A 15,430-nucleotide genomic window follows, 5' to 3' on the forward strand; every position below is an offset into this window, starting at 1 on the left:
AATAAGTTGTGGTTTTTGGGCATGTGGTATTGATGAGCCATGGTATTGGCCCATGGTATTGTAAGAGAAAATTGAAATCCTAGATCCATATCATAATAATCAAAATCCTAGATGGCCCATGGTATTGATAAATCATGGTACTAGCCCATGGTATCATGATTTTCTTCCCTCCTCTCCCTCTCTCCCTCCCTCTCTTTATCCTTATCCTCTGGGTATTGGCCCATGATATTGTAAAAAAATATATTTAGAAATTAATAATATCCATGGTAAATATTCATGATGAAAAATCTTGTCATATCCTAAATATTAAGATTCTACCCGCTTATTAATGAAATTTATAGATGGTTATGGAATCATTATTTTAATTTATATGGTAAAATTGATGTTAATTTATAAATACTATTTATATGTTATATATTTTAATGTGATAGGTATACTATATTTTCTTTTATCTAAAACATTATTTGTAATTTGATTAATAAAAAACAAAATTACAATATAAAAAAAAAAAAACAAAAAAAAAAAAAATGAATTTAAAAAACATCTAACATCTCACATCTCGCACTCACTCATCTAACACTCACACCTAAGACTCACCCATCCACCCTAAATGAGTTGTAGAGGGGCATCTCGGCTCAATTAAAATGTATATATCTTAACATCAACAACATTAATTAATCATACTCCTAATTTTTTGTTGTTGGCATTCAACAATACTTTATTAGTTGTCTTATATTTGTGATGAAATATTTATGTTTTTATTGTTTTCAACTTTAATTTATATATATTTAAACTAAGCTACATGTACTAGCTACTATGTAACACTCTCTATTATAAGTAGATAATTACATGTCAAGTTATTGGTTATATCCTTTTTAAATACACATGGATTGTTTTCACATATTGCAAATACTAAAACTAAATAGACATTTGTCCTATTTTTCCTAATTCATGTTGATTTTAATTCCATAGAACACAAGGTACAAATGTTGACACACATTAATGTTGGATGTTATTTCTAACAATACATCATGCCATCAAATTATGGGAAATACATGAAAAGATTTGTCTTTTGTGTTCCTTCACTGTCGATTTCAATCATTGCAATTGTGGGTTAAGGGTTTATTCCTTGATGTTATGTTGTCATTTTCATGGCCCTCATGGATTGTCAACATTTCCATTCCCTTAGTCTCTTGCTAATATTATCCTTCCTTCCTGTTAATACATTGAATAACTCTAGAAGCTTATCAATTTGAACTCAATATAATAGGATACCTCCATGATGGTGGTGAGGTTTTTATTTATGGATCATTCTACAATATCACCTTTAAAAATAGTTAGTGTCTCCCATTGAAATGCTTTATGTTGCTCTATGGATCCGCCATCGCTAGATATCAACCTCAACTACTACTAGAACCAAAATTTTCCTTCAAATGTGTCTTTATTTTTTGTAATTATTTCGGAGGGCACTCTATGATGCCTAGGGACAAAGAGTTTTTATGGAATTTGAAACTCCTTCCCATTCCATCTGATCGGTGTCATATGCAATAGATTAATATAAGTATTTCAAAGATAATGTACTCATTTGTAAATTCAATGATTGCTTGTTGAATTTCATAGATCTACAAAAGTGGATAAACTCAAATTGAAAGTTAAAAAACAAGGAAGAAACTTTTCTCTATCATTTTACAAAAGTGTTCCTCATGGTAGAATTTGCTTTTCTAGAAGAGATACCTCTTCCTCAAATTTGGTCCATCGCTTTACGGAAATGTAAGTTTATGCACGAAGCCTTTGGGTGAGACCTTCAATCATGCATTAATCAACCCATCTTTTGTCTCAATCTAAATTAGACTACACAAACTCCATCTCCACTTTTAGGAATTTCATTCATTGGAAGATATTATAGATATCATAGGAAAATTCCACTTTAGAAGACTAGAAACAACAAGAAGCGCATCATCACATATACCCAAAAATATGTGGTCATGGATTTAAATATAGGTTTTATGGAAGAAATCAAGCTAGTTGCTAAATATTAAATTCAACCTCAACTTTTCAACTATGAGGAAGTCGCATTCAGGTGTACAGATTGCTTCAAAGTAGGCCATATAGTAGCCCACTATATAAAGGCTATAATTTAAGGTTGATTGGGAAGAGCCCCCAAGACATTGAGTTAGTGGGTTGGCGCTTTAAAGGAGCACACTTTAATCAGTGAAGATCTATTCCTTGCCATTTCCAATACCACCATTTAACTCCCCTCAAACCCCCATATTGTTGCACAAACCTTCTCCCTTCCTCCATCTCAACTTTGAAAGAGGAGCATAATGGAACACAAAAGTGGAGTGAAAAAGGGAGACAAAAGAAAATCTCTTTGTAGATGCCCATCTTTAACTTTTAATATAAAGAATTAGAAGATATACTACACTAATGCATAACACTATTTTCCTAATAATAAGAATATTAAACAAAATTTCCTAAAAACATTATTATTTTAATAACAATAATAAGATTAAGCAAAAGTTCCCCCTTCCAACAATTCTCGCATATCTAACTAAACGCTACATTACAACATTTCTACCATACTGGGTTGGAGAGCGCCTTTAGACACAAAAATAGTGGATTTTTATTTTTTATATTAAATAAAAATATTTTTTTCTTATAATAATATTGAAAATAATAAAAATTAAAATAAATTATTTAATTTTATTTAATTATGTCGATATGCATGTCTATTTTGGAAAAGGGCTCCCATAATTTTAATTTAATTATCAATAATTATTAGGTGCGTGGTAGGGCTTTAATCTTCATGGAAATTTTTACAATATTCTAAGAAATATATAGACATTAAAGGTTAAGATCTATCTCCAAAGTATTCATGCCATTTTTTCTCTTTTAATTAAATTGATTAAATAAAAAAAATGCCATATGAACAAGTGTTATATGAAATGAGTTGTGGTTTTGGGGAATGTGGTATTGATAAACCATAGTATTGTAACAAAGTATATTTACACATTAAGAATATCGATGGTAAAATGGGGGTAAATCTCCATAGATAAAAAAAAATTGGTCATGGTTTTTCAAATGTATATATGCAACTTATATATAATTTTTTTTTTTTACAAAATTTGATGTATTATTAAGCAAGTGTCCATCCATTTAATTTATATGTTTGTGCTATTTATGTCTAATATTAAATAGCCATTTAACATTATATATATATATATATATATATAATCGAGGGCGGCCTCAAGAAATTTGTTGGCCAGACACCTATGGAAGCAGGACAAAGCCAGAGAGGCAATGATGCAAAAGGTTATAGAGGTGAATGCCCAAGTGAGCATCCTTCACCAATCACTATGTCAATTGTCTCAACTCTTCGACATTTCCTTCCCTCATGTCTTGCTCTCCCCGTCCTCCTATAGTTATCAAGACGACTCTAGCTCCCACTCCTCTCCTTCATCTCACTCCCCTTCCCTCAAAATCAATGACATGCAGTTGCAAGGATACGCAATGTTAGAAGACGAGAAGGATCAGGCACAACAAGAATCAAGCTCATATGGCTACCTCATAGTGGATGAGGAACCGGAAGAGGAAACAGATCAGTTGAAGAATAGCAAGGCACCATAGGTATCCACGAACTCGAAAGGAAAGCAAGTGGTCTAACTTGTCATCATTATCTTTCTTATCATCTTTATGAACAATTGTCAGGCTAAACATCACAGGAATTTTTGTATTTTGGTTACCAGTTTTTAATGTTACTCTCTCTGGCACTATCCATGGACATATTTTTTTTTTTGTTATGTTTTCATACAAGGACCTTCTAGTTTCCCCTTGGTGGGCATTAGTACCATTTCAGTCACCACTCACATTAATATGGCTCTGTAAATTATGTATATCTTTTTTGTTAATATAAATATCCCTACTTGCTTACAACAACAAAAAACGATAATGGGGGGTGGCAAGAGAGAGGGGTTATCCTCAACCCCAATAGAAAAATTGAAATTGAGTACAGTTGGGGGTTAGGATTATTACAAGGGATCCTCTTGGCCAAATAAGCAAACATTGAAGATTTCATAGTGTTTGGAAATTCACAGTTGGTTACCCATCACTTTTTTGATGGGTCTTTGCATAAGGATTGCAATTTGTGAAGCATTATTGATCGAATAAAGAATTTGAAAACAGAATTATCTACTACTAGCTTATTTCATGTGTTGATAATGAATAATTCTACTACAAATTATCTCTCCAATAAATGTGTAAACTTGCACGCAGAATTCCTAATGAGAAATGGTATTCCTTCCCTTGCAACCAAGGTTGGAATTTGGATTTCTCATTACTCATCAAATAAAAAAAATTTGATGTTTTGGGTCTTTAGGCTTTCCATCCAAAAATATTATGTTTAAATTTTTTCCCTTGGATTATAATGTTCTCATAATAAATTGACCCTTCACCAATAACACTTTAATTAAAAAATTACCCCTAGATAACATAATAATGTTAAATTATTTCACAAATTTATCATAAGAAAAAAAACAACATGACCATAACACAATTTATTGAATCATGAAGTCCATTTTACTCACATATTGATGGGATGATTTTACTCACTTATTGATGGGATCCATAACTCCCAAACCAACCATATTCCACTTATCAGTTCTTCTCCAAAACACAGGATACAAAAATTATGGGAAAATCTAAAAATATATTTTACTCGCCTACCATTATTGCAATCAATATGCTCTTATTTCAATATTCTCAAATTGGATTTTTATCAAAGCACTTAAATTTTGAAATTTCAGTAAAAACAAATGGATTTTTTTCACCAATGCCAACAGGAAAGTTTCCCAAGAAGAAATTTCCATTTCAATGACTTGGAAGTTGACTTATCATCTAATCTCTTTGTCCTCTCCATGACCATAATCACATGGAATCGATGTGGGGTCCAAATTTATAGTAAAACCAACACAATGTATCAGAAGTGTCTTAATATTTCATAAAGTTTTACATAGGAGTTTTGGTTGATAAAGAAATTTCCATTTCAACGACTCAGAAGTTGACATATCATCTAAGTTCCCTATCCTCTACATGACCATAATCACATGGAATCGATGTGGGGAACAAATTTATAGTAAAACCAACACAATATACCATAAGTGTTTTAATATTTCATAAAGTTTTACATAGGAGTCTTGGTCGATAACCTATTATTAATCGTGGAAATCTTAAAATTAGACAAAGAATCAGTACTGTAAAAAAATTACTACATCTAAAATTCATAACCAACTCAGTGATAATCCACCTTATTTATTTTCCTTCTCATTAGGGAAAAACAACGAGACTAGAGTACATCATTCACATGACATTTTTTTATTTTTTGGACCGTATTAGGTGGTCATACATACATAAGCAAATATCGTTTTTAACCCTATTTTCAAAACAATCCTCAAAACTTTAAAAATATATGTTTGCCATTGTTAGATCTTCTATATGTTTTCTTCAGTTATGGTGGTGAGTTCAGAGGAATTTTGGAGGCATTTTCAATTGTAGGAATTTTGGCTTTGTTTTCAAGTAGGTGAGTTTAGAGGAATTTTGGAGGCATTTTCAATTGTAGGAATTTTGGCTTTGTTTTCAAGTAAAATATTCGTGAGGTGTACTCTTGTATCATTTTCACAACATTGTATCATTTGCACAACATAATACAGGTTCTTGGTGTGACTTGCAAAATTCACATGCACTAGTCCATATTCTATGAAAAATGTAGATATAATACTGAATTTGTAGAATTGAAAAAACAAATGAAAATCTAAAGGTAGATAATATTTCCCGTGAAAATTTATTACTTTTCAATTTAGAATGTTAAACTAATGGCAACACTCTGGCTCCTTTGCACTGATTTTAGAATTAGCCTCACAAAACTTCAGGCTTAATAACTCTCCAAACTTAACTTATTAGTAATGAGATCACGTGTATTTTAACTAGATGACTATTCCTACTACTACTCAAATTATAAATTATTATAAATGTTAATTAAAAAAAATTCTCCTTGGTTAAGCCTGAAGCAATTTACGTTGGTTAATAATGATGAGAAAATGATGAGAAATTTGTGGCGGAGTCTTCTTGAAAACAACAAATAAAGAAAACAAAATTATAAAAATAATTTGCATCTATTAGGGTAAGAGGTTTCCAGAGCAACTTAAAGGAAGGTATGTGAAATACAAAATTACAACAGTCATATTGTCATAGTAATAAACATAAACTTAAATATATTTAAAACTCATATGGATTAACTTGTGTAGTAAGAGTTTCACTCCCAACAAAGTCACAAGTGTCATGAAACATTACATTCTTAATGTAATAGTTGTTGAAAGCGTAGGAAGCATGGGATTTAATGTAATAGTTGTTTAAAGCGTAGGAAGCATGGGCTTGCACATTATCTGGATTAAAGAACACTTCAACTTGTTGTATTGAAGTGCAATTTGTGCTAAAGTTGTCTTAACATCTTCCTCAACTTAGTCATTCATGCCTTCCAGAGGATATTTTCCATGGCATTCCAAAGCTTCTCAATGCTTCCAAAGTGTTATATGGGTTTCTAAATTTAAAGAATTCAAAACCTTGTACAACTTTTCAGAGAAAAAATGGTCCTCATGCTCTCGGCAGCACGTCACCATCCTATCAAGGATGAAACTTGAACTACCAAAGCACACTAGGGATATCTTGGAAGTTTGACTTAAAACCAAAATTTGATAGCTTAATGATTATTGAAGCATGGTAATGGTGTAATAGTTCTGGAATGTGTGTTGCATCTATAATGTAAAATTCCTAAAAATTCATGATCCCTGCTTTCTCTAATAACTCCACAATGTCAATTTTTTCATGAATTTCCACTACATGCATATTTGCTTCTATGTGTTCTTTCAACATAATTTGGGCATGTGGTTTGGATGAAGATACCATGCTCTCGATATGCTTATATGTATCAATAAACTACAATTGATTCTATCTCAAAATTATAATGTGTTTTTCCTACACCTCTTTTGTTTATAACAATTTCATTCAATCCTTCATTCATTTACTCTGTCAGCTACCCACATATATATCACTCGCTAAATATCATCAAGCCACCTCCGATTTTCAATTCCAAATTCAATCTTTTATTTCCGTTGATTCGGTCATTATGAATATGTGCAATAATATTAAAGTTATATTCATCCAATGATCTACAATGATTTTAGATTAGTAAGGTACACACCGGTTAGTTTTGTGTTGGAGTCCCAAAAAGCAATGACCTCATTTGCAAATTCAATGACCCCTTGCTAAATCTAATAAATCTACACAAGTGGATAACCTCAAATTGGAAGTCAAAAAACAAGGAATAAACTTTTATCTATCCTTCTACAAAAGCATTCTTTGACCTAAAATTTGATTAGCTAGAAGAGAGACCTAATCCTCAAATTTGGTCCATGACTTTAGGGAAAGGCAATTTTATGCATGAAGCCTTTTGGTAAATCCTTTAATCCTGCATTAAACACCCTATATTTTGTCGCAGTCTAGACTAGACTACCCAAACTCGATCTCCAATTTTATGAATTCAATTCATTGAAAGATAATATATATGTTATTAGAGGAGTAGAAATAACAAGAAGGCACATCACCACATACACCCAAAAATATGAGGTCATGGATTTAAAGAAAGGTTTTATGGTAGAAATCAAGTGACGCGTCAAATAGGAAACCTAGTCTCAATTTTTTTAACTATGAGGATGTTTCTTATAGGTGTAGATGTTGCTTCAAAATAGGCCATATAGTAGCCCACTATAAAAAGGCTAGAAGTGAAAGTTGATCTAGAAAACCTTCTAAGATATTAAGTTTGTGGGATAAGACTTTGGAGGAGCACAATTTCATCAGTGAGAATCCAATCATCAAGTGCCCTTTTAACTCTATGGTTAGTTCAACATGATTCTCAACCAAGAATATGTGTGATTATTTCTTAATAAATTTCGTAAATACTACCATGGAACTCCCCTCAAATCCTCATCTTATCTTCTCCCTCCCTCCAACTTAATTTTAAAGGAAGAATATAATGAACCGCAAAAATAAACTTGAACTAAAAAAACAAAAACAAAAAATATTTATATATTTCAATATTTAATAGAAATAATAATACAAAATATTACATAATCCATATTACTATTTTAAAAATAATAATAATAATAAACAAAATTTCCAAATATACTATTTTATAATAACAAAAAAAATATTAAACAAAAACTTCCATATAAAAATTAAATCCCTTTGAACAATTTCATCCTATCTTACTCAATCCTAACACAATTTCATCCTTGATGAAAATAAAATTAAAATTAACTTTAAACGGAATTATCTCTATACAAATATATTGGGTTCGTTGTTATGGAAAATCGACAAATAATGGTTTTGTACCTCTCTTTTTTAAGAGAGAATCCAATATGATTTAGTTGCTTTGCTATAACGTCAACACGGTTGTGGATGTCAATGGTACGATGCAAACAATTCGTTTGAAGACATTTATATTTACAATTGAATAATATCTACGATGGTTCGCAATCCATCGACATTAAAGAATTATATTATTTAAGATAAAGAGTTAGTTTAAAAAAAAATGTGTAAATTAATAATATAATTTAAGTATATAATTATAAAATTAAAATGGGAATAAATATTATTATTTATTTATAATATTATACAATTAATATATAATAAGAAAAATAATAGTTTATGGGTAGCCTATTTGGTAATCATTATATTATAGAGCATTATGTAAGCATGAAATTAATCGTTAAAATGCTCGTAAGTAAAGTCAAAAAAACAATAAAAATTATACAAAATGTCATATAAAGTTAAATTTAAAATAAATAATATAATTTATTTATAATATTATATAAACAATATATAATAATAAAAAGAATAGTCTACGGGCAGCTCATTTGCAAATCATTATATTATAAAGCATTATGTAAGCATGAAATTCAAGTTTAAAATCTTGGTAAATAAAGTTAAAAAATAATAAAAATAAAAATTGTTTTATTTTATTTAATTATTTAGTTTTAAACAATAATATAAAATAATAAAATTTATTATTTTTAATTATATAATTAACAATTTAATGAGGTAATATTGTAATATATTTAAAAAAATTATCATCTATACATAACAATAATTTGGGTAATATGAAAAATATGGACTTAGTCTAAACATTTAGATGTTTTTGGAGTTTTTTAGTAGGAAAAATATTTTAATAAAATTGTTTGAACTGTCTTTTTGATTATATATTTAAATTGGATTTTTTTATTGCATATAAACACAAAAAAAATCCAATAAGATATATTTAATATATTCATTATAAAGAGTTCACAATTTAAAATTAAAATTGTGATTCCATTAAATCTCTGTATCATTTTATGGCAATTTTAATTGTTAAAAATAGGAGAAAAATCCCCCAAAACATCTAACAAATAAGCTATAGTGAACCAAAGAGTCCTCGCATCTTAGACTTGTCGAGGCGTCTCTCACTGCCGCACATTATTTTACCAGCCAGATACTTTGATGGAGGGACACAAAGAGGCAAATGTGGGTATGGAAGGTGGATCCACTTGGATGCACATGATACTTTGATGAAGTGACACAAAGGGGCAAATGTGGGTGTGGAAGGTGGATCCACTTGGATGCACATGATACTTTGATGAAGTGACACAAAGGGGCAAATGTGGGTGTGGAAGGTGGATCGACTTGTCGAGGAGTCTCTCACCCCCACACATTATTTTACCAGCGGGATACTTTGATGGAGCGACACAATGAGACAAATGTGGGTGTGGAATGTGGATCCACTTGGATGCACATGATACTTTCATGAAGTGACACAAAAGGACAAATGTGGGTGTGGAAGGTGGATCGACTTCTCGAGGAGTCTCTCACCCCCACACATTATTCTACCAGCGGGATACTTTGATGGAGCGACACAATGAGACAAATGTGAGTGTGGAATGAGGATACTTTGATGAAGCAACACAATGAGACAAATGTGAGTGTGGAATGTGAACCCACTTGAATGCACGTGATACTTTGATGGAGCGACACAAAAAGGACAAATGTGGGTGTAGAAGGTGTATCTACTTGTGAAGGCATCTCTCATCCCCGCACATTATTTTACCAACGGGATACTTTGATGGAGGGACACAAAGTATCAATTCGGTCAACTCACGCGTTCTAGGATCCAGTTGGCACACCCGCGTGCTCAAAACAACTCGGAATTGGCAAATGCAAAAGCTATAATTTTGGGACTCCAGCCGATTGTAAGAGGGGCGTTCATGGCGATGGCGATGAAGATGAAAACGTTAATCAGCACTATAGCACTTACAATGTGCCTGTGTATGCGTAGCCCCCTCTCTGGGGCTGATCCGTACATTAATAACGTTTCGAGTGGTTGTGGGACTAGCGAATATGCAAACGGTAGCGCCTTCGAGAGTAATCTAAACCAGGTTTTGGAATCACTGGTGAGCAACGTTTACCTTAGCGGATTCAATATTTCTAGTGTTGTTGATGCTGCGCAAAACAGCAACAGTACGGTTTATGGGCTTGTCCAGTGCAGGGGAGATTTAAATTCCTCCGATTGCCAACAGTGCGCATCCACAGCGAAATCCAGGCTCGTTGACGGATGCCGGAACACTTCCGGATTCATTCAATTAGATGGCTGCTTCTTACGTTACGACAATCATTCCTTTTACGGCAATTATAGTGACAGTGGGCAGGAAGCAATTCTCTGCAATCTCCTTACCAGCAGTCAGTCACAGCAGTTCTCAAATACTATTAAGGCCATGCTCTTAAATATTGCCAATGAAGCGGCGCAAAGTCCTAAATATTTTGCTGCAGATTCAGCCGTTGCGCCATATAATGCGACGGAGCATATCTACAGCATAGCGCAGTGTTGGAGAGATTTATCCTCAACAGACTGCGGATCGTGCCTGGATTTTGCCCTGTCACAAATATCCGTATGCCAGACTGGAGCTATTGGCTCTCAATTCGGATCCATGAACTGCTATTTGCGTTCTGAGCTTTACACATTTTTCAACGCTCTGCCTGAATCGGGTATTTCCCTCATATAGTCTACCATGATAAGGATATCTACTGATTTTGTAATGTTTTTTCTTTTGTGAATTAAAAGGTAGCCAATTTTCTTGTGCAAATTTGCAGGAGGCAAAAGATCTAAAGTGCTTGGAGGCAAAAGATCTAAAGTGCATGGAGTAACTCTGGCCGTGACATCCGCTATGGTTGGGTTAATTGCGGCCATTGGCCTTTGCATATGGAAATTTTCATCTCGAAAATTTTGGCAACAAATTTCTCTAACCAGAGGTATCATTCAGTGTGCTCTTAGTAGCTTGTGATTTTTAAAATGATCACTCTTCTTTCGGGTTATCATGTTATTTTTATATCAATTACTGGTTTTGGAAATATTTTGGAGATCACAAGATTTTAATGGATACTAGTACAAATTAACATCTAGTCTTTTAGTTTGTAAACAGTTTACATTGGAATTAAATTTTATGGGCAAAATCATAGGTTGTGATAAACCTAGATTCAAATAACCATTTTTTCTGAACCACTTTAACAATCCCCTTAAACTTGATACAGGGAGAACAACCTGGTCAAGTTTATATTAAAAAGTTTTCATCTCCCTGATTACATAGGTAACTAGCTTCTGTATCTATTAGTTATCTAGATAACTTTTCATTTTCATGTACATGGTTAATCAACCATTTCACCTAAAAATTCACATTCCCTTTTTCAAAGATGGTACATCTACCACCTATCCAAGTTGTCCATTTCACAACTCTATATGACTCTATGCAACAATGCACTACATGTATGTCTGATCAAAATCTTAGACTTGCGCAACATATATGACTGAATAATAAGTTTTACAACTTCCTGAAGAAATATCACACATCACACTATCTTCTTCACTAAACTTCAACAATCAAATTGATTGATAGTAATTAATTGTTTTAATTCAAAAATATTTTCATTAAATTCAAAAAAAAATCGTAATATCTCCTATCTGAAGTCCGTTTCTCCCTGAAATCTGAAGTCAGTGTTTTGTCTGACGGCTTGTTATTGTTTCCGCAGCCCAGGAATTGGAAATTAACTTGTCCTCTAATATAGCAAATCCGGAACTTATATTCAAGTACAGTATTCTGAAGGAGGCTACAAGCAATTTTAAAGCAGAGAATAAGCTTGGTGAAGGGGGATTTGGATCCGTTTTCAAAGTGAGCGTTTAGCATTCAATTACTTACAGATTTGGAGGCAGCAGCTAGAGCATTATTGAAGAAAATAAATAATTTTGAAATTCATTGATCTGCTGCAGGGGATTCTCTCAGATGGCAGAGAAGTTGCTGTTAAACGGCTGAAAATAGGTTCAAGGCAAGGAGATGTGGAATTTTTGAATGAAGCGAATCTCATCAGTCGTGTCCAGCACAGGAATCTAGTCAAATTGCTTGGTTGCTCAGTTGCAAACTCAGAAAGGCTACTGGTTTATGAATATCTCCACAACAGTAATCTCGACAGGATTATATTTGGTTTGCTTTTAACTATTTAACTGCTTAATCGCTGCATAGATCCTTGATTTGTTCAAATTTGTGTATGTAGCTTTCTAATGTTTTCACTGCCTGTGATGCAATAATTGCAGACATAACAAAACGCCATTTACTTGACTGGCGAGCGAGGTATGAAATCATAGTGGGAACTGCGCGTGGGCTAGCATATCTTCACGAGGAGTCTGAGATTAGGATCATTCATAGAGATATTAAAACAAGCAATATTTTACTGGACAATAAAAACAGACCCAAAATAGCGGACTTTGGTTTAGCCAAACTCTTTGCAGAAGATGAGAGCCATGTGAGCACTAGAGTTGCAGGGACTCTGTAAGAATATTTCTCTCTAGAGTTCAATCTCGTGATGTCCCCTCAATTTATTTAATAACTTACCATATATTGACTATGTAATTTAGAGAGGTTTAAACTTTAAAATATGGAAATTTCATCTACATGACATTATGCAGAGGTTACATGGCGCCTGAGTACGCCTTACGCGGACAGCTGACAGAGAAAGCAGATGTATTCAGCTTTGGAGTTCTTTTACTTGAGGTTATCAGCGGAAGAAAGAAACATGTTTTGGGTGATGACATGGAGTTTCTCATTGAAAGAGTATGGTTCACGTGGAACTCATAATTCTAGTTGAAAATTTCTTGAAATTTCCATAGCTAACTGAAGCTTGATGCTGTTCTTGTTGATATTGACCTCTCAGGCATGGAGATTGTATGACACAAACGAAGCATCAGCACTTATGGATCCCATATTGGAGGGCAGTTTTTCGTGGGAGGAAGGGACTAGGGTGATTAAAATAGGTCTTATGTGCACTCAAACAGCTGCAGCGTCGCGGCCTTCAATGTCCCGGGTGGTGTCGATGCTGACAAGTGAGGGAGAATCCCTTCCGTCGCCAATTATGCCTGCTTTCATAGATCTGGATTACGTGGCACATCCTGAAAAAACGTTCAGTACAACATCAACATCAATCGGTACAATGACTACTTCTACGGCATTCTTAGATATCCATGCATGATGCAGCTGTGGATCCTTCATCAGACATGCTAGTGCCGACTCCCGAGGTGAAAAGCAAGCCTAGCCTGTAAGTTTTATTTTTATGTCCACTGATTAAAGGAGAGCATTACCTTATTGTGCGTCACTCCGTTGCCCATTTAAACCGGTCAAGCCATGTATTTAAATTCAACCAGTCAAATCAATGGGCACCGTTAATGGTCTGTATATCGCGGTTGCTCTTGGCATGTGATTTTTAAGGTAAAAATATATTTTTGATATTTCTACCCTATTAAAATAAAAAAACACAATCATTTGCAGCTGGCATAGTAGTTTATTTGATTTTTAAAATACATTTTATTTCAGTATTTAAAATATGCTTTAGTTATATATAAAAACTTCACTAAAAACTTAATTGGTCATTTAGACAAAAAGGTTAAAGATATCAAGAGAGAAAACTAACAATAAAACAACATTAATGAACTCTAAAAAAAGACAAATATCAACATTTACAAGTAAATTTTTCTTCGCATGTAAATCCGCTAAAATATTATGCTCCGTGTAACACTAAAAGATTTGAAAATCATTAAACTGTTATTGTAATTACATGATCTTCAATTTATTATTACAATGTTTTTATTGAACGGAAAAAGATTAGTTCTAGGTATTCGTGGTGTGTTTATGAACTCCTTCATAATAAACTAAACTTTAGGAGACACAGATTGATTGCAAAGTATTCATTCTATATTCGAAAACATTAAACTCTTAAAGATTGATTCCCAAGTATTCCTTATGTAATCGAAAACATTAAACTCTTAAAAATTATATTAGTGAAAGTGGAAGAGGCATTTCCAGATGGGGTGATTATACGGCAACAACTTTATGGCACGAAAATTAAGAGTTACAATGTCAAATATGATGACGAGGTTCTCCCATAATTTCATTTTTCTGATCAGTGTTATAATTTGCATGCGTGTTTTTTGTATAGATAAAAGAACAACGACCTTTGGTGATAGAGGCAGGTTTTATTCATGGTTTCTCATGGAATACGCATGGCATTTCCACGTCTTATGTAACCTAACTTGAGTCACCTGTCTAGGTCTTCTCAAATTAATTGTTTGCAGCTAGGACTTTGGTAGTTTTTTCACTACGGAATTATAAGTAAGGTCATTTTTTTTTGTCTTCTTGGATATGGTGTATTATCTAACATGGTGTATTATCTAACAGACAGGGAAAGTTCATTTTTGAGATTATCATGCGACAATGTCTTGGAGTGGTTGTACACTTGGCCCTTGTCATGTAGGTTGTTTAGTGCTCACCTCATTCATCATACTTGTCTCATCACATCCACAATGTATTATATAGGTTCTACTCTCCTCTCAAGGTGGTAGAAAGATGGTCATTTCGTCGTCGTGGTGGTTGTGTGACGCGTTGAGTCTCATGTGTCTCTATTCATATGGTGGCTATAGGATGTCTGGGTCAAAGTGTTTGGAGGTTTGTTTCCACTCATACGCCCTCAACTGGTCATAATAGGGCCGCACTGTTGTCTTTATCATTGTTGGGTTTTACAGTGTCTTTTGGTCATTTGCAATAAGGAATTAAGAGTTATACAAAGTAGTTTTCTTTCTCTTCTAAAGAGTCAATGTCTTTTGTACTCTTTCTACAAAACTCAGGGACTCGTCTGTCCTTCAAATTGGTTGTAGTCTTAACCTCCGCGTCTCACTAGACCTTTGAACCCGTCGAGATTTCGTTTAGTTGTCTAGTGCTCATTTGTGGGGTGTGGTACCCCGATAACTTCTCCA

At 33.3% G+C, this 15,430-nt stretch overlaps 1 protein-coding gene across 1 annotated transcript; it reads left to right on the top strand.

The window, feature by feature from the left end:
• Positions 1 to 10,344: 10,344 nt before the first annotated feature.
• On the top strand, positions 10,345 to 13,851 carry LOC149237074 (cysteine-rich receptor-like protein kinase 2). The gene is made up of 7 exons (XM_089366737.1): positions 10,345 to 11,124; positions 11,230 to 11,388; positions 12,163 to 12,302; positions 12,401 to 12,611; positions 12,722 to 12,956; positions 13,094 to 13,238; positions 13,339 to 13,851. Exons 1-7 carry the CDS (start codon positions 10,347 to 10,349, stop codon positions 13,651 to 13,653), a joined length of 1,983 nt encoding a protein of 660 aa, XP_089222863.1. The 5' UTR covers positions 10,345 to 10,346; the 3' UTR covers positions 13,654 to 13,851.
• The last annotated feature ends 1,579 nt before the right edge of the window (positions 13,852 to 15,430 follow it).

The sequence above is a fragment of the Pinus tabuliformis genome, chromosome 8 (assembly GCF_031772625.1).
Source record: "Pinus tabuliformis cultivar Carrire ecotype Pingquan chromosome 8, CPIR1, whole genome shotgun sequence".
Classification (NCBI taxonomy): Eukaryota; Viridiplantae; Streptophyta; class Pinopsida; order Pinales; family Pinaceae; genus Pinus; species Pinus tabuliformis.

What these genes read in the sequence shown, in the direction of transcription:
- LOC149237074 (XM_089366737.1), top strand. Translation starts at nt 10,347, where the DNA reads ATGGCGATGGCGATGAAGATGAAAACGTTAATCAGCACTATAGCACTT. An exon ending in ACAAATTTCTCTAACCAGAG is followed by an intron (nt 11,389 to 12,162) that starts GTATCATTCAGT and finishes TTGTTTCCGCAG; the next exon opens with CCCAGGAATTGGAAATTAAC. An exon ending in ACTAGAGTTGCAGGGACTCT is followed by an intron (nt 12,957 to 13,093) that starts GTAAGAATATTT and finishes GACATTATGCAG; the next exon opens with AGGTTACATGGCGCCTGAGT.